Genomic DNA, 23,861 nt, shown 5'->3' with positions numbered 1-23,861 from the left:
AATTATTAGCATTCCTTATCCTCAGGTGGTGGAATATGGGGTGATTTCTTTGCACTTTTAAATTTGGGGGAATATGTTGCAATGATTGGTGTGGTTTTTTTTTTTTTTTTTTAGAGCAATATCTTAATGTATTTAAACATAAAGTAATTATGTTCATTTTTATAAAGAAATTGAAAAAAAGAAGGAAATTGAAACTACATAGAACTGTGTAAAGTAACAAGTGAAATTTTTTCTCCTTTCTCCCAACCTCGGTGTTCTCTGTATTTCCCTTCAGACTTGTAAAGTTTTTATATTCGTATACCTGCATATATAGTTGGTTTTGCTTGCATGCTCGTGTGTATGGGCAATTATATAATTATATTACACAGCTTCAGGAGATGTCATTCTGGTGGTACCTGGTTAGTAAGTCTTAAGATGCTCTATTATAGAAAAGGATATCTTGAGAGGTCTAATCACCAGGTAAATGTTAACCAGGCCCATCTAATCGCTTTGCCTGCGTTCATGCTCTTTCAACCACAGCAAGTTGTTTCTCAGGAAACACCCCAACCTTTTCCAGAACACATGCCCTAAGAGAACCAGGTGGACTTTGTAGGCCTTTTTTGACCTAGTCTCAGAAGTCACATGGTGGCACTTCCCACATATGCTATGGGTCAGAGCAGTCACAAGCCCCTGCGTTTTTGCGGGGTGGGGAATTAGTCCCCAAAGGAAAATGTGGCAAAGTCACATTGTAGAAAAGCCTATGGCTTGAGAAATATTGTTGCAACGATCTTTGAAATACAATATGCCAAAACAACACTAAGAAAATAAACACCAGGGATGCCTGGGTGGCTGAGTCGGTTAAGTGTCTGCCTTCGGCTCGGATCATGATCCCAGGGTCCTGGGATTGAGCCCCGCATCGGGCTCCCTGCTCAGTGGGGGGAGCCTGCTTCTCCCTCTGCCTCTTCCCCCTGCTGTGCTCTCTCTCTCTCTCTCTCTGACAAATAAATATATAAAATCTTAAAAAAAAAAAAAGAAAAGAAAAGAAACACCAGGAAGAATAAGATAATATAGGAAATAGAATAATATAATTCAAAGGAGAAAACAAATTAAAACCAGCATAAATCAGATTCTAAATCTCATTAAAACGTAACACAATAAAAAACTAAAATAAAACCAGTTTAAGAAAATACATCCTCAGCACTGATAAGGAAAAACATACCAAGTCATCAAGTACTGTGAAAGTAGCTTCGTAGTTGGCTTTCAGGCTGCAAGTGAAGGGGGTGGAGAGCGGCACAGCCTCTCTGAGGATAACAGCCTTTGCCTTCTCCCAGAAGTGCACATCTGAAACCCTTGGCCTTGTACCTCAGCCTGACCTTCTCCACCTCTGCCCCTTTGGGGGATATATTTCTGACTTTGAAAGAGTTACATCCACACCATTTGCAATTCATTCATTCTCATCAAGCCTTTATTGAAACAGCAACAACAACAACAAAAAGATCAACATACTTCTCCATTTCTGGACAGTAGATGGGCATTTCCAAATGAAGTATAGAAAAATATCTATCTATTCTAAAACAGACATGAATCTTAGTTCTGTTTTGTCTAAAATCTGTCACAGTAAAAAGTCATGGCATTAACAGAGTAAGCTCAAACTTGTGAGGATCACAGACAAAAGAACTTGCATAAATGTTCTTTATTAGACGGTACAGTAAATTCTACACAGAATTAAATATAGATCAACAACTCATGAAGTTAAGTTTCAGTATAAATGTATTTTTCTGACCTTGTTCATGTTTCCCGCTCCTTACCTTCTCCTTCTACTAACCAGGTGGTAAGGATGAAAGTTTAAGCTCTACCAGCCTTTTAAAACCAAGTTTTAAGAATTTTCTAAATCTATCAATCAGTTTTATGCAAGAGAATTTCCTTTTTTTTTTTTTTTAAAGATTTTATTTATTTATTTATTTGTCAGGGAGAGAGAGAGAGAGACTGAAAGAGAGCACAAGCAGGGGGAGCTCCAGGCAGAGGGAGAAGCAGGCCCCCTGCCGAGCAGGGAGCCCAACGCGGGACTCGATCCCAGGACTCTGGGATCATGACCCGAGCCGAAGGCAGACGCTTAACTGACTGAGCCATCCAGGTGTCCCGCAAGAGAACTTCCTATCCCTGTCTTCAGTACAGAGAAAACCAAGCTGGCTTGTCTACACTCTTAACACCCTCGGGACTTCCCCAAACCCACCGACTGACTTCCCAGGGCACAGCAGCTGCTCCTCCCGGAGCCCACTGTTGCCATCCGTGGCCCGAGGCAGTGAGGTCTTCACCTCCAGTGGAACTTTGCAGTGCCCCTGGATCGTATTTGAGGGGTACCACCCGGCTTTGTCCCTCAATTATGATTTTGCTGGTGTTTTTCAGGGATGAACAAGAAGCAGAAGGTGACAGCCAAAGATGAGCCGGCGTCCAGCAGTAAAAGCAACAGTGCATCACAGGTGTCGTAGTGACTCGAGTGGCTGATGGGATGAGGGAGCTTGGGCTTCCTTAGCCAGCAGGGCTTCAATAAGCACTCAGGCGTTTTAAGTCTGCAGAATTATTTTAAGCGGCCATTACTCACAAAGGTGTAAAACCGACCCTAAAATGTAATAATCGAAACGCCTTTATTCAGTCAATATTCAGCAAGTCTTTATTAAGCTCCTACTGTAATGTTAGAGATTCCTGGGCAGTGGGTTCTAGTGACAAATCAAAAATAGAACCAAACACAATAGAGAATTCCTTAGGGAGCCTCCATTCTATTGAGTGGCTATGGATAAATGAAATGTATGTTTAGAGAGAAAGAATGCTAGATGGTAGAGAAAAATGGAGAAAAGTCAAGGGAAAGGGCTGTTGAGTACTGTGGGATGGAAAGTGGGACCAGAATGAGTGTAGCCTGGGGTGGCCGGGAAAGAACACTCCGTCTGAGGTTATTTTGCGGAGACCTATAGGCAGTGAATGCATGAGCCATATGGGAGAAAGAACATTCCAGGCAGAGAAAAGACCAAGCACAGATCCCTTGTTTCAGTGGAAACAACCATTCTGGACAAATGAGAAATCTACTTAATGAGTAATGTGATTTTTAAAATAAGGGGGGAAAAAAAGTATAGCTGACCTAATATCTAAAAACAAAAACAAAAACAAAACTACAGATTTTCTCCATGAGATTTTCTGGTAACCTCTGTAGCTTAGTTAATGGTGCTGTAAAAGTGGGTTGGTTTTAGGTAAGTTAGATGATCTGGAATAACTGATTGTAATGTTTGAAAAGATCATGCAATTTTAATTTTGTTTCCCTTGAAATGAGGATGCCGGGCTTCCAGTAAAAATAAATTTGAGTTCTAATTCTATGATGTGAGGCTGTTAAACTTTAATTGAGCGTTTTTAGTTCACTTATCTTGAGAGTGATTTAATAATGGTTATGTACAGAAATTAAATGATACAACAAATATAGCTTGACATTAAAGAATTCAAGGATATTACTGCTAGTCTAGATAGGCCTTTTTTTTTTTTTTCCTAATCTGGAGCTATCTTAGTGGCTATTATTTTTTAATGATGATGGGTTCTTTTCTCACTTGAGCAACTGCCCTATTTTCAACTCTGATTTTTAAATTCTTTTGGAATTTAGTCACAGAAAAAAGGACAGCAGTCCCAATTCCTGCAAAGCCGTAACTTAAAATGCATAGCCTTATGTGAAGGTAAGTTGAAAGTTTTACCAACCTCATAGCATTAATTCTCTATGTTATCTGTGTTTAAGAATTTTACTATATTTCCAGAATGCTCAACATGGGTTAGTGAAAGCATTATTCCTTGTGACCTTCTCTAAGGGCACAGATGGAAAACAGGTACAATAGAGATCGTAAAGGTGAAAAACAAAGCAGAATTGGCAAGAATTCAGACAGTGCTGTATTTTATTCTTGGCAGATACCTCAGAATGGTAATTATATTTTTCTGATCAAGTATTGCAAATCTCTTTTGTGAATATGCCGCCTTCCTCTTTAAGTTGGTTTTTGAATGTATAATACCATGAAAAATGTGAAAGATGAACCAAGCACTAAGGAGAGAACCCAACAGGTCTTTCTGCTTCTACACCTAAATTATTCCTCTATTCTGAACTTGAAGTAGACAAACTGATAGGTGATTTGCAAGATCATATGCTTTTCTTTGTTCTTTCTATATAAAATCTGACCCTGACTAAAAAAGCTGGTGCTGGGAGTTCCAGTAGCCACCGTTAACTGCCTTTTAAGTCTTCAACCCTTAATAGTTAATATAGGACATGAAGTTGCTTTCTGTCTACATAGTCTCCAAGTCAGGACTATTTGCTTTTGATAATATACAAGTGATTCCCTTCCTGTTGTTACACTGATGGTGTTTAAAACATAAAATTGTCACATGACATTTTATTGTTTTTACTTACACTTTTGATAGCTTACAAGGTTAAACATTTTTCATGTGTTAGTTTGTGCATGTACTTTTTGCTTTTAGATTTCTAAGAGGAGGGATGTAGTAACTTAGAATAAAATCGTTCTTTAATTTTATCTTCCACTTACAGTGATCACCTCACCTGACCTGCACAAACATGGAGAGATATGGGTCGTCCCAAATACTGATCATGTCTGCACACGATTCTTTTTTGTGTAAGTGTGAAGGTTCAAATTTGTATGTTACTGTCTTCTCCATGAATGAGGTAGTAGTGACTACATTATTATTTGGTCACTTTAGCTGCCAATAGGTAACAGACAGGTAGTTTCTCATCATCTGAATGTTTCTGTTTTATTTTAATGAGCTGTAAAAAACAGAATGATATTTAAATGCTGTTAACTTAGAAGAAATGAAGAAAAACATCTGTCTCTTTAACGATCTATGTGTGCATATATACACACACATGTATATGTGTGTAGATAGACATACACATACAGATAGATGTAACATATATATACACATATGTACACATACACATATATCTTTAGTTATTTATGGATTTAAAAAATATTATAACTAGGAACAAAGAAGACAATAATGAGATTGTCCTGTCCCTATAAGAGGTTGATGATCTGGGGCACCTGGGGGGCTTAGTCATTAAGCGTCTGCCTTTGGCTCAGGTCATGATCTCAGGGTCCTGGGATCGAGCCCCGCATTGGGCTCCCTGCTCAGTGGGGAGTCTGCTTCTCCCTCTCCCTCTGCCCTCCACAACCAGCCCCCCTGAATGCGCTCTCTCTCCCTCTCAAATAAAATAAAATATTTAAAAAAAAAGCTGATGATCTGCATTTCATATAACATAGGCTGGCAGTGCAGGACATATTGATGTGGATTTTTTGACACAGCTGTATCATAAGAGCTGCAAGAAAATATAATCACATTATTTTTCATATCTAAGTAAATAATGTGTGCAGTAGACCTATCTGATTTTCACCCACCCTTACTTGACTCCCAACCCTTTCCCTGCCTATTTCTTCCTCATCCATGGTCCTATCCCAGGAAGGACCTCAGGGAAGAACGGAGTATAGCTGTTTTGTACTTTTACGTAGTCTTCTAAAGAGAAGATGGGAAAAAAGCACTGGCTTGTTTTATAAGCCATGTCAAAATGACTGCCTCAAGATTGCTTCAGTATATAGTGTTTTCTACGGCATGCTGTGCCTGCAGCACTTGATCTGTTAGCTTACTGGCAAACTGTTCACAACGTAAGTTTTACTAACTGTCAGGTTTTCTTTGGGATAGTATGAAAACTGTGACTTTCTTATGATACTGATTTATGTATTATGCATTTATGTATCTTCTGTGTTTTTGATACATATAAATACATACATACTGTGACACATATATGTATCTGTAGATTTCTTTCTTCATGGCCAGGCAGCCATGAGTATGGTAGACAGAGCCTGCTTTGGTTAGACATTTTGTGTCCAGGCTCACCAGTTAGCCACGTTGCATGACCTCTCTGAGCTTTATCAGTAGGTACAATAAAGCATCATCGGTAGATACAGTAGCACGCTATGTCTACCTTACCAGGCAGAATCCCAACAGGAGACCTGTGGCCCATGAGAAATATCATAATTTCTATCACCCACAAGTAGATTGCTTAAAAAGGTGTGGTTTCTAGGGGCACCATAGTCTACTGTAGCAACCCGGATCTAGCAGCACCAGTGGGGTTCTACATCCCCAGGGCCAAAAGGACAAGGACAAGAAAAAGTTCTCAGAACCCTGTAGGAGAACCCTCACTATTTCAGCAGCTTTGAAAGGAGCTGGAGCCTTCAGTTGAAGGACTTAGGTAGCCCAACGTGACCTTAATGGGCCTGGACCCAAGGGAAACCTGGACTTTACCCCCCTGCCAGTGTCCTGCTGGGCCTCCCCATCGGTCAAACCCTGCCAGAAAGTAGAGGGCAAGTGAGCTTATTGATAGAGTCCATACAGGTCAGCCTCCTGGGTCAGAATGCAAGGTAGAGAAGGATGCCACGTGGATCTGAGGGTTCCTAGGGAAGCTATCTGCATGCGATTTTAAGATTCTTATGAGGACAAAGTTAGCACAGTGCAGGTCTTCATTGAAAGGCACTCACTAGGAGTGCCTGGGTGGCTCAGCTGATTGGGTGTCTGCCTTTAGCTCAGGTCATGATATCAGGGTCCTGGGATTGAGCCCCACATCAGGCTCCCTGCTCAGTGGGAAGTCTGCTTCTCCCTCTCCCTCCATGCTCTCATGCTCTCTCTCAAATAAAGAAATAAAAATCTTAAAAAGGGGGGGGCACTCATTAAATTTCCCCCTCTTTCTTGACCATCATGACTATTATCCATTGTTAGAAGATTGGCCTTCCAAAGGACACATCTAATCACAAAGTTATCTGATTGAGTGACCTTATGATTTAGATGGAAAAGGAACTCCAAAATCCTTTCCTTAGCCTGATGTTAATCAGTTAATTTACTCCTCTTAGTATCTTGCTAAAGTTCAAATTTATTAAGCTAAATAAACAACTTTAGGCAGTAGGCATTCTAACGTTATTTCTTTGAAATTTTACGTAAATTATATGTAAAATAAATCTGTAGGGATGTATGTGTTGTGTGTGTGTGTGTGTGTGTCTGGAGAGATGGATTTCTGTATTTATTAGAAGAAAAAAATGAGGAAAGACCATCTGAAGAAAAGAGAATAAGATTCTTCCAGTATACTTAGATACTTTCCAAATAGTGTAAAGAAAAAAAAACTAAGATAATGATTTTCATTTCTTTATAAATATAGATGAGATTTCATCCTTTTTCTCTGAACCCTCAGGAGAGAAGAGACTAATTAAGGAAAATTGATAAGATTCAAATACATCAGAAGGAGAATCCATTCACTAATTAATGTACATTCTAATTACAACCATCAGCTTCTTTGTAAAAGATATAATCACAGAGTTCTATGAGTGATGTGCCTCCCCAGTGAGTGGTAAAATCTAGGAAAAGATAAATTGATGAGAAAGAAGTGAGTTATCACAAGTATACTGTTACCAGACAGAAAATCTTATTTTCTTGTTCTCATTTTGTTCCGATTTTTTAAATTAACATTATCTAATTGCTTATGTTAGAAGTTTGGCCTGATGACTAGGGTATAAATTACTGTGGCTTCCGGGGCGCCTGGGTGGCTCAGTCGGTTAAGCGACTGCCTTCGGCTCAGGTCATGATCCTGGAGTCCCGGGATCGAGTCCCGCATCGGGCTCCCTGCTCGGCGGGGGGTCTGCTTCTCCCTCTGCCCCTCCCCCCTCTCATGTGCTCTCTCTCATTCTCTCTCTCAAATAAATAAATAAAATCTTTAAAAAAAAAATTACTGTGGCTTCCTTTTTTAATCTATTATTAAGTGAAACTACGGAAAATCAAAATAATTTCCATGCTAATCTGATTTCTAGAATGGTGATAATAAAACAGGTGCTTAATATCCTGACCGTACTCTTCCCAGCAAGTAAACAACAACACAGAATGAGAGAAGAATTGGGGGGGATATTTTAGGGAACAGACTGCTGTATCAAAAAAAAAAATTTGAAAGTAAAATTTAAAGGAAGATATCACTTAGAAAAAAAAGAATAAGTTTGAAAACTTTTGTTGGATAATTTCAAAATGAATAAACTTAAATTTTAATGCTTCTGGCAAAACGTAATAATTCAGATGTTATAAACAGATTCTAGCCAGTTCTAGGGATTGTTGAGAAAATTTGGTTTCATTAGTCGCCTTGAGACACATGTAGAAATAAGGCAACAGTTTTTAGAAAGGGCAAGAAGCTGGGCTTAAGAGGAGGTGCAAAAAGCAAATGGACATATCGTGCTCTAGTCACAGTCAACAAAAATGTTTATTTCACAGCGAATGGGGAGTTTTAGAGCAAGAGAGGAAGACTTACTATTGGCTATTTTCCATGAGTAGGATTAAATAATAAAATCAAAGAGAAGGTAGTTGATAATTTGGCAAGTTAACAGAGTAGGTGTGTCTTGTGTCATGGTCTCCCCCGAGGCTACCCAGCCTCCCCACCCCCCGCTGTAGTGAAAACTGTTAGAGGTAAGAGTATATGACTTCTCCTTCAACTCTCTGGGACCAAGGGAAGGTTAAGAACTGCTAGGTTTGCGTATCTTGCTTATCTGATGTTACAACCTACCTGTTCAGTGCTTCAGTGCTTCATTGATTTAGAGCAGGCAGGTCTGCAAAATCAATTGTTTCCATATTTTGTCTATTAGATAAATTTAAGGTATACAGCCCCTCCTATTTTTCAAGACCGATCAATAAGTTCAGAAACTTAAGAACAGGAAGGACCAAATCAGACAAGTCTGCAGAAAAGAGATATGGGATATTTTCAGGTTCTTGAGTCTGGCAGATCTCAGTGCTAAATAAATTTCAGGAATTCTTATCCAAAATCTATCTTTTAAGGTTCAGCTCAAATACCACTTCATCCAGGAAGCTCCTAATCAAAAGTAATCTCTCTTCCTGGTGTTCCTGCAGCTGACACTGCAGAACTTCGATTTAAAATTTAGTTTTTTCTTGTATCGGACTTTTCCATGAGGCTGTCCAGTCTGAAAGGGCTGACTCTTACTTTTGCTTTTCATTTACTATCCTGATGCTCTGCAGCACCTTCCCTGGTACCGGATGCATGGCTGCTTATCAGTACATTTTTAATGAATGAACAAAGATGAAGCTAAAAAGGATGATATTTTGGATTATGTATGGTTTTTATTTTTGGTAAAAGTTTGAAATCTATCTAAAGAGACAGATACAAGAAAAATGTGTAAAATAAGAACTGTATAATGGCCATTCAGTGAAAAGAAAGATAACTTTCATCGTGATTTTGTAAAAACAAACAAACAAAAAACAAACCAGTCTTTGAATGGGAACATAGTGAGGAGACAGACAAGTTATTTTTGAAGTTGGAAGACAAGCGATTCAGTCATGGCTCAGTGAAGTTGTGTGACATCAAGCTGATACGATCGGGAACTTTGCTTTTTCACTAGCCTATAATAAATCCAGTTTCTCTGTCTGCAACCCAGATCCATTTCCAAGATTTAAACTGCCACATCACTCTCCTGTTTAACTCTTTAGGAGCTGCTTGCTTCTTATAAGATAAAGTCCAATCTCCTTTACAAAGGGAGCCAACTCACTCCCCAGCCTTTTGTTCTTCCTTCAGCACCACTGCATTGGAAGGTCAAGGAGATCTAGCCCCCAGCCTCACGACCCCCAGTTTTCATCACCCACAATTTCTCACCTCCAGATATTACGCTTCATGACCTCAACTGTAGGCTATGATCCCCACACTTCCATGCTTTTCCTCTTTCCTTTCTCCAGTAAATCTAGACTCTTTCTTCCTCTCTTCCCTCACGCTAATTTATCTGATTCCTACTCCTCTTTTAAATTTTAGCTATGCCTTCCCTCCTCCCAGAAACTTTCCTTGACTCCGTTGTGCTAATCCTTGGTGTTATTGTGTGGTGCCATGGGCTTGTTTTTATCATTGGGTTATTCTTTCTTATATAGGGTCTTCTCCATTATTCTGCATACATTCTTGAGGTCGGGGACTGTATGGCTCATTTGTCTTTGTGTGCCTAGCACAGTGCTTGGCAGAGAAGTAGGAATGAATGAAATGCCCACACTTAACTGCTTGCTAGGTATTTTCTCTCAGAATGTCTGCTCCTACCTTGAAATCAATATGTACAAAGTGAAACCCATTATTGCTAAATTCCCGAGTCAAATTCTTGGCTTCTCCAATCTATGCAGTAATTTTACCCAAAGACACTTGCAACCCTGAGCTATAGTTTTTAATGTCTTTTTCCTTGTACACTATAGTCATCAGCCCCCATGTGTATCTTTACACAGTTTTCTCCTTTCAATACCGTTGTTTCCATGGATATTTCATTCTCTGCCCCAGAGTCCATCAAAAGATCACTAGTTTTTCTCCAGGCTTCTAATTTCATCATTGCTCCTAATCTATCTTGTACAATACCAAATTTATTAAACATTAACATTATTACACTAGTGATAACTATTCATTGTATAGAAACTGAAATCAAAGGTAAGCAAAAAAGAAGAACGTCACCCATAATATCCCCACTTAGAATTAACTACAGTTAATCTTTGATGTATAGCCTACATTTCTATGCATATAAATTTTTTAAGATCATACTACTTATATCACACTAATATTCCTAAAGCAGAGTCTTGATTATATCTTGTTCATCCACTCTGGTAGTTTTTTAACAAATAAAGACATGACATTCCGCAACACAGAGCCCATTTTATCTTCCTTCAATGACCCATACAGACCACTGATTAAATAAAATTATTATCCTAGGTGTTTCTTGAACACAACTTGGAATTATTATTCCCACTACTGTGCCTTTGCTCAGTCATTCCAAATGATGGGCCTTCCTGCCCGCTAGCCTTAGCTGATCTCCTAAGGCTCAACTACATAGTCTTTTTCCATGGGATCTTTCCTATATCCCAGTCAGACATGATGTCTGTCTTTACTCTAAATTTTACTCGTCCTTGCTCGTCCTAAAATTGCTTGTCCTTGCTGCCCATCTTACAGTTATTTGCATAACTCTATTATCTTCCCTAGTAAAATGCAAATTCTGTTCACAGAAACGCTTAACACATAGTGCATGAGAACAGTGACAAAGGCCGAACGTTCCAACGTGATGAAGAAATTGTACATGGGCGATGATGTAGACAATGCTCTTATAGCATCAGATACCTTAAGGAACTTTGGAGAAGTCCTGGATATCATTCGTTCACAGTGAATTTCTCCTCTCTATTGCTAATGAAAAACAGTGCTATCATTTCTGGGTTCCAGATTCAGGGAGTCTGAAAACAAATTGACATGTGCCATTCTTTAAGCTGCTACATCAGTTTGGAAATAGAACTTGTCAATACATTCAAAAGTTTTTATCTAGGAAATTTCCTAACATATCCAGAGAGTTCCGGACAGCTAAATTCCCTCTGTTCTCTTTCCTTCTCAAAGCTTTTTAAGCAAATTGGCTTATTTTTTAATTAAAATTTTAGTAATCTTTTAATGCTCCTGGGAACTTAAGTAATTTTTGTCTCCTTTTAGATGGTTTCATTTTTCCTTCTTCAGAAAACCCAAGTCAAGTGTATCATTTTCCCTATTGATACCATTCTTGCTCCATTTCTTCTTTTTTTTTTTTAATTTTTAGAAGATTTTATTTATTTATTTGCCAGAGAGAGAGAGAGCACAAGCAGGGGGAGCGGCAGGCAAAGGGAGAAGCAGGCTCCTTGCTAGTAAGCAAGGAGCCCGATGTGGGACTGGATCCCAGGACCCTGAGATCATGACCTGAGCCGAAGGCAGACGCTTAACCATCTGAGCCACCCAGGCGCCTCACTCCATTTCTTTCTTTTTAATCTTGTTGCTTTCTGGACATAAATGAACTTCACTGTTAAATTAGCAATTGTTTGTCTGTAATACTAATAAATAGCTGCAAAGTATTCTGTATGCCATATTGTAGTAAATGCCCTATGCCACGAGTAATGCATATATCTAAACGCTGCCAGTTGACCCAGGCAAATGGTAGCTTGTCTTTCCTTTATTATTGTATATGCTTCATAGTTTAAGACATCTGAATGCCTGTGGCCAGTTTTATCCTTCCAACCCACAACTGTTATGCTTCCTTGTGGGCTTCATAGACAATGGAAGAATATGCATTTTTCTTAATACTTTTTTTTAATGATTCTATTTATTTATTTGACAGAGAGAGAGAGAGAGAGAGAGCACAAGTAGGCAGAGCAACAGGCAGAGGGAGAGGGAGAAACAGACTCCCCGCCCAGCAGGGACCCCGACATGGGGCTCGATCCCAGGATCCTGGGATCATGACCTGAGCTGAAGGCAGCCGAGTAACCGACTGAGCCACCCAGGCGTCCCAATACTTTCAATCTCCATCTCAGTCTCTCACTCTTGCTCTCTACTCTCCGTTTGCTTTTGCCCTGGGCTCTTTCTATCCTAAATTATTATTGTTTGTTTAAAGGATGTGAGTCTCATCTTCTCTCCATTAACTACTAATGCTTTTCAGGTGTCAATGAGCACGTAGTATTTGGGGATAGCAAACCCTTCCATTTGATGGAAATAGAGTGTTGGGGTAGTGGGACATGACTGGAGGGGAAGTTTAGGTTTGGGTTACGAAGGACCCTGGTGCACTATGCCAGTGCCATTGGATTTTTGTCCTGCAAGTGAAGTGCAGGTCATTTGTATCACTCTAGCGAGAGCAGAAAACAGCCTTCTCAGAGGGACGGTGGGGCTAAGTATGGAGACCGAGAGATCAGTTACAATGTTCTTACAGTCGTCTAGGTCAGTGTTTCTCACTCCAAAAGAAAACGTATTTGACATTGTGACTTGGGAAAAAACAGTGCTTGCTTTGTGTGGTGCATTCAGTATTCTGTGTCCTACCCTATTCTAGTTTCACTGAAAAATGCTAGCCCAGACAATCTAAGTTAATTTCAGAACCCGCTAATTGTACGTAACCTGCAACTTGAAAATCACTTATTTAGACGAATGATAATGAAGCCATAAACGGAGGTAATGGCATCAAATGGAGAGAAGATGCACCTGGCAATAATTAGGAAAACAGAAGCAAGATAACTTGGTGATTTATTGGATTTAGGCACATGGAAGAGCCAAGAATGACCGAAGTTCTCTTGTTGAGAGACTGGGTAGATGATGGTACTCCAAACTGAGATTTTGATAGAGGTAAAAAAGGAGGCTTGGGATTGAAAAATTAAGCAATTTTGAATACACTAGATTTGTGATTTCTGTGGGGAAATTATAGTTAGGGAAGGATGTAAGGATTAGAGATATAGTTTAGGAATCAGCATGTGGGTGATGATTAAAGCAGCGGGAGAGACTGAAATAATTGCGAGTTTGCATATCATGAAAAGCGAAAACACTGAGAGTGAATTGTGGATAAAGCCAGCATTGAAATGGGAGGCCAGGGAAGAGGACGCAATGAAGGAAACAGAATTAATAATCAAAGGACCAACTAGGGAGTGAAGAGATAATATCGCTTCAGGGAAAAGAGCAGTCAACTGTATCACATACTGCAGACGTAGCAGGTAGAATCTGAATTCTTCACATAAGAGGCCATGGGTAACCGTTGTCCAGACTTTCAGTAGAGTGGTAGGGTCGGAAGAATGATTGCAGTGGGTTGAGGAAAGCATGAGCGGTTAGAATGTATTGTAGACAAATCTCAAAGGTCAGCTTTAAATTGAAAGGAATAGAGCTGGTAGTACGCAGGTACCAGTTACGCCAAGACTGTCTTACTCAGCTTTGCGTCCAGTGTGCAGAGGACACAGATGCCACAGGGCCAGAGCAAACACAAATGCGTATTCGGAAAGTGAGGAGAGATCCGCGTGGACTGGTATGCGTAACTGGCACTCTGGTTTTCTTTGTCTCTCCATCCTCTTTTTGGCAGTGTCTTTTTGCTTTCCGAAATCCAGATCCTTGAGGAACTAGCTGGATTGGCTTGGTGAATACCATCATCTCCCTCGGGATGAGCCTGCAAGCCAGGGTGCCTCCCCAGCCTTGGCTCAGCGTTATGGATGCCTTAGTTTACCCTTTGGCCCCGGGGGTAGCCAGGATGTACACAGAAACCATATAACATATTTTACTTGCCCCATAAAATGTATCTTTTATACGGTTTGCCACAAAGCTCCAAACTAGCGTTGGACATTGCTTAAAGCATTTCACTTTAACATTCTCCATTTAATTAACAGAGCACTTACAGTTTGGTCTCCTGGGAAAATCATTATAAGTAGGCCGTGTACCACACATCCCTTTCTTTTCTTCACAGTAGTGCTTCACCATTGAGTGTCATAGGTAAACACGTGCATGCGTGCATGTGTATGTACTTATACGGATAGAATTAACCTAGTTGATTGGCAACCGTGGGTCAGTTCTTAAAGAGTTTAAACTTGCTACAAATGGAGTTAACACTAGGTGTTTGAGCAGTGGATTATGTAAGGACCTGAGTTCTCATTGCTGTATGTCATCTATTCCATTTTCCTGTATTGTGCTATTTCAGGAGAATTTTAATGTGGTGAGGAAAAGGCAGTGGGGCGCGTAAATCTTTGAGACTGCTTACACCCATGGTTATCTATTTTGAAGTAATTACCACTTCTCGAAAGCTTCTGTCTTGAAGTCATTTTTACGAAGTAAAATTAATTCATCACCTATTCTACTTCTGAATCTTATCACGGAAGTTTAAAAATTCATTCTTGGAAAATTCTTTTTGCCCAAGTAAGTTTATTTGAGGAAATGAATAATCATCTAATATGCAATTCTTTCTTTCTAAAGGACTTAGTAATCACTGTCCTTTAATGTTATATTTCCACTTCTATAGCTTAGCGAAACTTAGCACACTTGCATTCTTGTGTGAAGTATCAGCACAAGTAAGAATATCTTCTAGAGTCAGACTACACAGAGCCGCCAGTGATAAGGAAAAAAAGGCGGCACTGATCACAACGGAATAATAATGAGAGGGCAGGCACGGTGAGGGAGCAGTGGCAGAAAGTGAAGTCATTTCTCAGGGTGTCGCAGATCAGAAAATAAACAAATGAGTGAAGTGGGAGTGGGGTTCACAAGATTCGAACCTAAGGAACCGAAAGCTGAAGCTGGTATGTTCTTTCACGGTGGGCTTCGTAGAACAGCTGCCGTGGGAAATGCCCGCCAGGCAGACAAGGACAATGCTTTATGTGGGGATGAAAAAGTTAAGATTAAAAGGGAAACGGGGCGCCTGGGTGGCTCAGTCGTTAAGCGGCTGCCTTCGGCTCAGGTCATGATCCCAGGGTCCTGGGTTCAAGCCCCGCATCGGGCTCCCTGCTCCGCGGGAAGCCTGCTTCTCCCTCTCCCACTCCCCCTGCTTATGTTCCCTCTCTCACTCTGTCTCTCTCTGTCAAATAAATAAATAAAATCTTTAAAAAAAAAAAAAGATTAAAAGGGAAAGAAGGAGGGAAGGAAGGAAAGAGGGAGGGAGGGAGGGGCAAATCAGGGCATGATGTAGGATAATCATGTGTTTAGTCATGCAGGCTTTTCTGCATTTGCGAACACATTATTAAATACAACTGAGAAATAACGTCTTCACTACTGAATCCCTTTGGCTATATTTTAGGTATCAAATGGCATTTCTGAGGGGTGCTTTTTTTTTTTAGTGTTTCATCTTTTTAAAAATGTCTTACGTTTCTTTTTTGTGTTTTAGCTATGAAGATGGTCAGGTTGGAGATGCGAATATTAACACACAAGAAGGAGGCATTCACAAAGAGATCCTTCGAGTAATTGGTAATCAAACTGCTACTGGTTAAAGGACCATCATTTAATTAACATGATTTGAAAGCCTTCCTCGGGTTCAAAGCTGGATTTTGAACTGAAGAAGATGATAAAATAATTTATTGTTATTATAAACAAAAGTAACCCTTTGAATACTGATTTTTTTCTTAGTATTTCTAAGTATCTTATTAAATACCTAAAATGGTATAAAATTTATCAATTGTAGGGTTATGGAATCTAGTAATAAAATTACAACAGCACTTAAACTGAAGTTTGGGTTGCTCACACAATAAACAGATTGAAAAAACAGTTTTGTGCTGATATTTTTATATTAAACTCTTTAATTGGAAATTTGGTATTATATACCGACATTTTAGGTTACCAAAATAGAACTGAGAACATTTTATAATGATGTCTAAATCTATACAGTACTTTGCAATAAGTATGTTTGCACATTCTGGTGTGCTACTTAATTAGTGGTATGAACATTCAAATGTTTTGGGGAGGGATATTTCCTATTCTCCTGTTATTTTTTTCTTATACAAAAACAATTAGGTCTTAGATGCAGTGCTTTGCCCAAGAGTATGTAATGTATATATCTATAGATTGATGCATCAAAATGTGTGATCGTGCAATTATGTGTGTATATGCACATATATGTGCTTTGACAACAGAGATAGCACGGCTCCACGATTCTATGCTCATTTGATGAAAAGAAAATAATATTCAGTAAGCAGTAAATCTGGACATAAACCAAGACATGAGTCAAATTTACCACCATTCATTCACTGAAGATATGTAGAAACAATTTTTCTATTTGTTTAAATAATTTCCCCTTCAGTCAGAATTCAACTCTTTTATAATGTTATCTAACAGTTATAATTTGGGGAACACAGATGCCCCAGGTGGACTAATTCTATATTCAAATGATTATATGTTTAAAAGAAGGGCCTCAGAATTTAAACAAATGGTATATATTTTTTATTTCCTACAATGGAACATTTTTAAAATTTATTTATACCACACCAGCATTTTTTGTATTTTTTCATCTAATACCTCTGCTTATTTTTTTTCGTATTGAGAAAGAAGACAAACGTTGAAGTTTCTTTTATATTAAAAGAACACAAATAAGTTTATAGAGAATAATAACACCAGCTCTTAGCATTTTCCTTTCAAGAGTCATGTGCTCATCAAAATCATTTCTGTTTCTTTGGGTCCTAAAGTTATTCTTATTCATCATAAGTTTTAGACAGTGTTTATTTTCCTACATGATGTCTTTGGAATAAGGCCATTCATGAGAGCAGTTTAATTAGCAAGTCTACCACTCTGTTCAAACCCTGAGTCATTAGGCTCTTATCTGATTCTAATTTATTTAGAAAGAAAAAATAAATAAAAATGTTTAGTCATTTGCAAATATAATGTTATAACTTCTGTGTTTATTTCCTTTGGCATAAAAGGGGAGCACAAAGGTCATACTCATTGTTAAGGGTTGCTATCTAAGAAGTATTTGCTAATTGTTTGTTTTCTTGTATTGTAAATAATTGATATGCCACTTATTTCTGCAAAAATAGTCTTAAAGTGGATGGGATATTAATCATTGTGATAGGATCCACTTAAAACATTGATCTGTTCTGATTTGTGCCTCTGAACTCAAAAGCCAGACTGAGGGATCGTGTTGCATGGTAGGGCCAAGCTATAGTATCTTACTTAGTGTTCTGTGACCAGATACTTGAAGACTTCACATGGGACAAGAGGACGACTTGCTTTTTTTCTGTCAAGATTCCCCAAGTCTTCCAAAAACCTTTGACTGGGTTTTAAAAACAGTTTTAAGCAACAAAATTATTTTTCAAATTAATTTTGTGGCTCGTTCGGTATATAGCATCATTGTGAAGATGTACTAGCAGGATTGAGAAATTGAGGTCTTGGAGCCCGACCTGTGTGGCCTCCAGTGCCTCCAAACATAGTTTTAAAACCATGGACCTAATCCATTAAGGTCTGACTTCACAGTTGAGTGATCTGTAAGGAGTGTAGTATGAGAATCTGAACTGGAAGGGTAACTTGGAGGACTCAGGGGAGAGATTTCAGGGAGGAAAAGCTGGCATAATGCAAACTTCTACTGCCAGTTCAAGAATAAAAGTAGATTAAACTCTTAGAGCAAGGGAAGTGGTTGATAGTTTTAATGCCTACTAAATATTACAGACAATAGACATCTTTTATGATAATAAAATCAGATGTCTCCTAATGGTAATTCATTGAATGTTACTGCAATGTAGAATGACAGATTGTAAATTTGTTTTGAAAAATTAAGTTCAGAACCTTGTAAGCAAATATTCTAAGTATTAGAGCCAGTCCTTTAATTGAACTTTTGATATTGTGGTAACTACAGCATCCTGATACTTACCTTTATTTTTAAAGAATCTAATTTCAGTATCTATCATTAGTAAATGAATATCATACTTCCAAGATCCAAGTAGGTCTTTAAAATGTAGAAGTTTGAACATTATCATGCCTTGATTCAGTCACCCCATTAAGATTACCTATTGAGATATTTGATGATTCCAAACATGGATATTGTATTGTATTTATATAATATTTGAAGTCTGTTCACTGATGCTTTGTTATAGTTACATTAATTGTGTAGCCATTACTACATAGTATTAACCCACTGAGCAAAGGTAATCATTTATTTTCATTCTTGAAGTAGGGGAAGAAGAACCTTAATTTATTTCTACTTTTTCCTGCGTTACTGATTTTGTAAACATTTCACAATGAGTAATTTGTCCTCTTTCACTGTCCACTGGATTAAAAAAGAGAAGAAAATGATTGAACATTCAAGAAGAGAAAAGAGTAATAATATACTTATAACCTAGTGCTATAGAATCCATTATGGGAAGGCACTTTTGGTGCCTTACATTGCATTATGTTGAAATGATTTTTATTTTTTTTGCTCAACAAATCTCAGTCAAATGTTGGGTGTGAAGGTGGTTTTCAATTTAAAATTTAAATGAGTGCCACATCCTTAAACTTAGTATCAAATATGTGATGTAAAAAACCAATCCCAAAACTGTTGTTAATGTTCTGAATATCTCTCATTGAAAAATTTAAGAGTTTAGAAAAGACATCTCTCAATTATTCTCCGCTTTGCTAAAAGAAAGGAAACTTTTAATATGCAAGTCTATGAATTTTTAATATCATTGAAAGAATTTTAGCAGTACTTCATACCATAATACCGTAACTTGCCAGAGGCCATGGTGTTTGAGAAAATTCTAAGGAAAAACTCATCCTCCTTGTTAATGTCTGGATGCCTTCATCAGATAGTAATTTAATATGTCACGAAGGGCCACTCAACCTTGGACTGTCTACCACTGAAGTATGTGGATTTCATAGTAGCACTTGAAGCACATTGTAAAAATATTAGGATGGTATTCGATTGTTCTGCTGAATTCTTCATTATAACACTACCTCAAGACAAATGATATACTGTTTGTTAAGGTAACTTGGTTTCCAGTCGAAGGAACAATAAAATTTTGCAAATGGAAATTATCAGATAATTCAGTCAAGACCATGTTGCTGGACATAGATATTGTCAGTTACCTCCTGACATGCAGAAATATGGATATTTCAGTCACTGGTGCTGAGTGACATAGCTAAGACCCAGTGAGTGGGTGTTTCAAGGGGTTTCAAGGCAAAGTTTAAATATAGTTAGTTCCCTTTAAGATTGGTTTTCTCCATGGGCCAATTTTATGTCCACTCACCTAAGCCACAAACAGTCGCCCACTTACAGTTAAAGGATTAAAATACTCAACTGCTTTGCCAGAATGGCAGACTGAATATTCAATTCTTTTGGCATTGAATGCCTGCTAAATTTTTGTCAGATTATATATAAATTTGATGTATATTATTGTCCAGTCAATTTTTCCTGGAGATTTTGTATACACTATGATATATTAGGATAAGTTTTTGTAGGTTAAAAGAATTTCAAGTAGTTTTTAGACAAAACATATCCATGAGTGTGAAAAAGCTGTGTTGAAGAGTAGATTACATTACACATTTACCAGCAAGTCAGTAAAAAAAAATAGTGCTTATTTACATAGTCAACATAATTTAATGTTCTAAAAATATTTTCTTCAATCTGCCCAATATTTAATGTATCATTTGAAATTTAAAAAAATACAGCCACTCCTTTATGTAAACATTAAAAGATGCCTATGTTTCTTTAACTATCCAGCCTTCTTTACAATAAATTTCTTGACTTTTGTGCACAAAATAGTATTGCAACCTGCTATTTAGCCTTTGGTGCCTTAGAGTTATTATAAATATTTAACAATATGTACATAATGTAAATACTGCCAAGAGATCACTAAGGCCAAATATTTTCTCTATTCACTTTTTATTGCACTTGCTTTCTATTGCTACTTAAGCCTCTTTTATCAAGCTTTGTAATAGTTCTAACATTGTAGCCAATGTAAATGTTTACTTTCAATAAATCTGAATTTGTTCAACAAGTACGGTATATGTGGGCACTATTTTGAAAACCGGTTAGGCCTTAGATATTCCTGATGATGAATCTTGCTTCTGGGGACTAGATATTTGAAATTCTCAACAAACTCTAAAAACGATGTTGCCCTTTTCACTTATAAAATACTTTTAAAATAAGAGGGAATAAGAGAAAAAAAAAAAAAACCTTTCTTGCCAGTATTCCCCTCAAATACTTACGATAGATTTAACTGGCCATGTTGAGTACCATTTTTATCTCAAATCCTGTCAAGAAATACAGGACTGAAACAAAAGACTTAAACATTTTGTAGGTATTCTCTATAAACACTTAGGAATATCCAAAGGAGCATTCCAGAGGAACCATCTTAAATTTTCTAAGCATTTCTGACTTGATTAGTAATTGGAAAATGATTTTTAAACCATTACTTTTTATAACAGACATCTCATTAACTGAATAAGACATTAGTCCTTAAACAAATTTGGTTTTCCAAACACATTAATAGTAAATATGAGGAACTCAGTTTATATCCCCACAAGAAATAACATTTTTTACTCATGTTACTTTTAGAGCTGAGAAGTCATAGATAGCAAACTTCTGTTTATTACACTTGATTTCAGTTACTCTAGGAATACTTGTTCAGCATCTAGTGTGCTTATTTACAGTCACAATATTCTTATAAGGAATAGAGAGTATTAGATTTTGTGTTGGCCTTAAGGAACCTTCAATCTGTTTGGGAAAAACAAACCCACGTTTGGAAATAATTCATGAATCGCACAAAAACAACAATGTTGAATGGAAAAGACCCAAAATGCAAGCAATGCTTAGGAAAAGAATGGATGATCTGCATTATAGCTATGGGGGAAATACCATGGAAGATCCATGGTATTTGCCAGACCCTCAATATCACATAGATCTTCCCCAACCTGAGGACAAGGCCTTTAAAATAAAAAGGAAAGGAAAATTGGCAAATGAAGGAAAGTAGGCTTACAGATAAAGGGTCTTGAGTGAACCTACACAAACTCATAAATACTTTTGAATTCATTGAACTGAAAACTGCAATCCAAGTGACATTTTGAATCATATTAGTGTTAATGGGTAGTGTATTACTGATTTCCATTTACCAGATACTTTTTATAATCTTTTTGCAACAAAGTTATGATTTACTCATATATCTGTTTATGCTTTATTATAGATAACACATATATTAGAAAACACTTAATTTTTTGAATTTTTAGCTTTTGATTCCTCAACCAAATTTTTGATAATCTTTGTGACTTCATGGCTCAATCTTACTCACTCCTGGAACTACCATTCCCTTTATACTTAATCTGCATTCCTCATCATAGGAATATAGTTGGCAAGAGTGTAGTCCTACATCCTAGGCTAACTTAAAACCCTTTTAAACCTGCCTTTTTGGAAAACCAATGTTGAGAAACCCCAAGAATTTGTTGAGTATTTATCTGGCCTCTATTTCTGTTCCCTACCTCCAGGTCCTTCTTTTTAATTATTTCAAATAGTAGTGACTTCTAATGTGTATCTAGGAACACTGAAAATTTCAAAGCTATCAAACATATACATTGTTTAAAAATCATGTATTCTTGAATTTCAGATAAGAGAAATTTTGATTACATAGAAATTGCTTTATCTAGCACTTTATGATTTAGAAAGCACATTCACATAGATGGTCTCATTTACCCTTCAGAATAACTCTGTAAGGTGCTAGCAGATTTCTTTATCTTATAGATAAGAAATTAAATAGCTTGTCAAAAGAGTCACTAGGCTCTAAACCTAGGGCCAAAGTTTCTTCTGAGTCTCATCTCTGTGGTCTTTCTAATAAACCATGTTTATTATTGCTGAGATCCCAGCTCTGCAAAACAGAAAACGAGTGTAAGAATTACAGCAGACTGGGGGGGTGAGTCAATGAAGATTTAGGTCTGATTGCCTTGAAGAGCTTTATCAGGGAATCATTAAAACCATTCATAGGCTAGGTGTGGTTTTATTCTAGAGAGCCTGGAGTGAAAAGTCTGTGCTTGATGTAACTGGCAATGGAAAAGTCATTGCCAGCCCTTGGTGAGAGATGTCATGGAAGCGGAGTTTTGGAAGTATGTTGGCAGCCATATTCAGAAGGATTTCTGAGAGAGGCAGAAAGCAAGAAGCTACGACTCAGTTTTAATAATTCTCAAGGGTACGAAGGCCTGGAGAAGAACAGAAAAAGAATAGGTAGACAAGACATAGAATTTAGGAAAAGGCAGAAAATTAGTAAACAAGAGACTCAATTTATATGTTAGGATGACAATATAAATTAAGAATAATTTTCCTCGGGCGCCTGGGTGGCTCAGTTGGTTAAGCGACTGCCTTCGGCTCAGGTCATGATCCTGGAGTCCCGGGATCGAGTCCCACATCAGGCTCCCTGCTCAGCAGGGAGTCTGCTTCTCCCTCTGACCCTCCTCCCTCTCATGCTCTCTGTCTCTCATTCTCTCTCTCGCAAATAAATAAAATCTTAAAAAAAAAAAAAGTATTTAAAAAAAATAATTTTCCTCTGAATTTTTTATTGGAGATCAATTAAGATTCTCGTATTCCTCTTAGTATTTGGGAAAGAGAGAAGAACAAACCGAAAACAATGTCTCTGCACCAAGTCTATAAAAGCACGTATTCTTCCTTGTGAATAAGAGTAGGGGAGGGATATCCTGATCCACAAAGGGACATGTTTGTGAATGCACTTCACCCCCCGCCACCTATGAAACTTGTAAATACTGAGATGTGTAAGAGAGTGGTTGCAGTAGGTTAGTAAATCTCATATGTGTTTTGATATGATGTACCAATTCCTAAATCCACTGAACTGTGTGTGTGTGTGTGTGTGTGTATACAAAGGGCTATCACCTAGGGAACACTTAAGACTCAACGCCCAAGATGGTGGCACCTCACTCTATATGCTCTGCTTGGAAGACATCATCCACCATGAATGGCTCCAACTCCCACCCGTAATGATGATTCCTAAACCTGCAGCTCTTGTTTCTCTCTCTCCTGAGTTTCCAATTTAAAGGATCAAAAATGCCAAGCAAACATCTCTTCCTCAGTGTTCCAGAGATACCTCAAATAAACTCACTGGTGTTCCCACCTCAGGCTATTCTACTCTCCTTTCACACTTCTCTCAATGAACTAATGAATGGCCACCCCATCCACCTGTTGACACAAGCCAGGAGACAAGGCATCCCCTATTACCCTCCCTTTCACTCAATCCCCACCACTTAATAGCCAAGCCATTTAATTTCTCTTTGTGGGTGTCTTGAGTTCATTCAAGTGTCTTGATCTCTCTTGTGACTTCTGTTAACGTCTGTGTGGGTTATATCAGTAACCTCCTATAGCTCTCCTTGACTGAATCTGGTGCCTTCTACCCAGAACAGATACTCAGCTAGCATGTATGAGTACAGCTTTATGATGGCTAAGATACTGAATACCTCTGTATGTTAGTAAATAGACACTGCCTCCACTTGCACATGCCTGGAGGCAGCAACTAAAGAGAACTCAGCACACGGAAGACCCTCCTGCCCTTTGGTCCCAGGTAATAGGCTACTGGATATTTATAATATCACAAGTGGCTTGAGC

General features: G+C 38.0%; 1 protein-coding gene across 2 annotated transcripts in view; it reads left to right on the top strand.

Annotated features, from left to right (window-relative positions):
• PARP8 (poly(ADP-ribose) polymerase family member 8) overlaps positions 1-16,040 on the top strand; it is a 171,364-nt gene extending 155,324 nt beyond the window's left edge. For both annotated transcript variants that reach the window (XM_044916920.1, XM_044916919.1), the window contains 4 exons: positions 2,386-2,459; positions 3,623-3,692; positions 4,547-4,631; positions 15,690-16,040. In XM_044916920.1, the coding sequence (XP_044772855.1) occupies positions 2,386-2,459; positions 3,623-3,692; positions 4,547-4,631; positions 15,690-15,792 (332 nt within the window). In that variant the 3' untranslated portion in view covers positions 15,793-16,040. The remainder of the gene's footprint in view (positions 1-2,385; positions 2,460-3,622; positions 3,693-4,546; positions 4,632-15,689) is intronic.
• The last annotated feature ends 7,821 nt before the right edge of the window (positions 16,041-23,861 follow it).

Source organism: Neomonachus schauinslandi, chromosome 7 (assembly GCF_002201575.2).
Source record: "Neomonachus schauinslandi chromosome 7, ASM220157v2, whole genome shotgun sequence".
Taxonomy (NCBI): Eukaryota; Metazoa; Chordata; class Mammalia; order Carnivora; family Phocidae; genus Neomonachus; species Neomonachus schauinslandi.
Note: the sequence above shows the minus strand (reverse complement) of the source record. Positions and strands in the feature narration are given on the sequence as shown.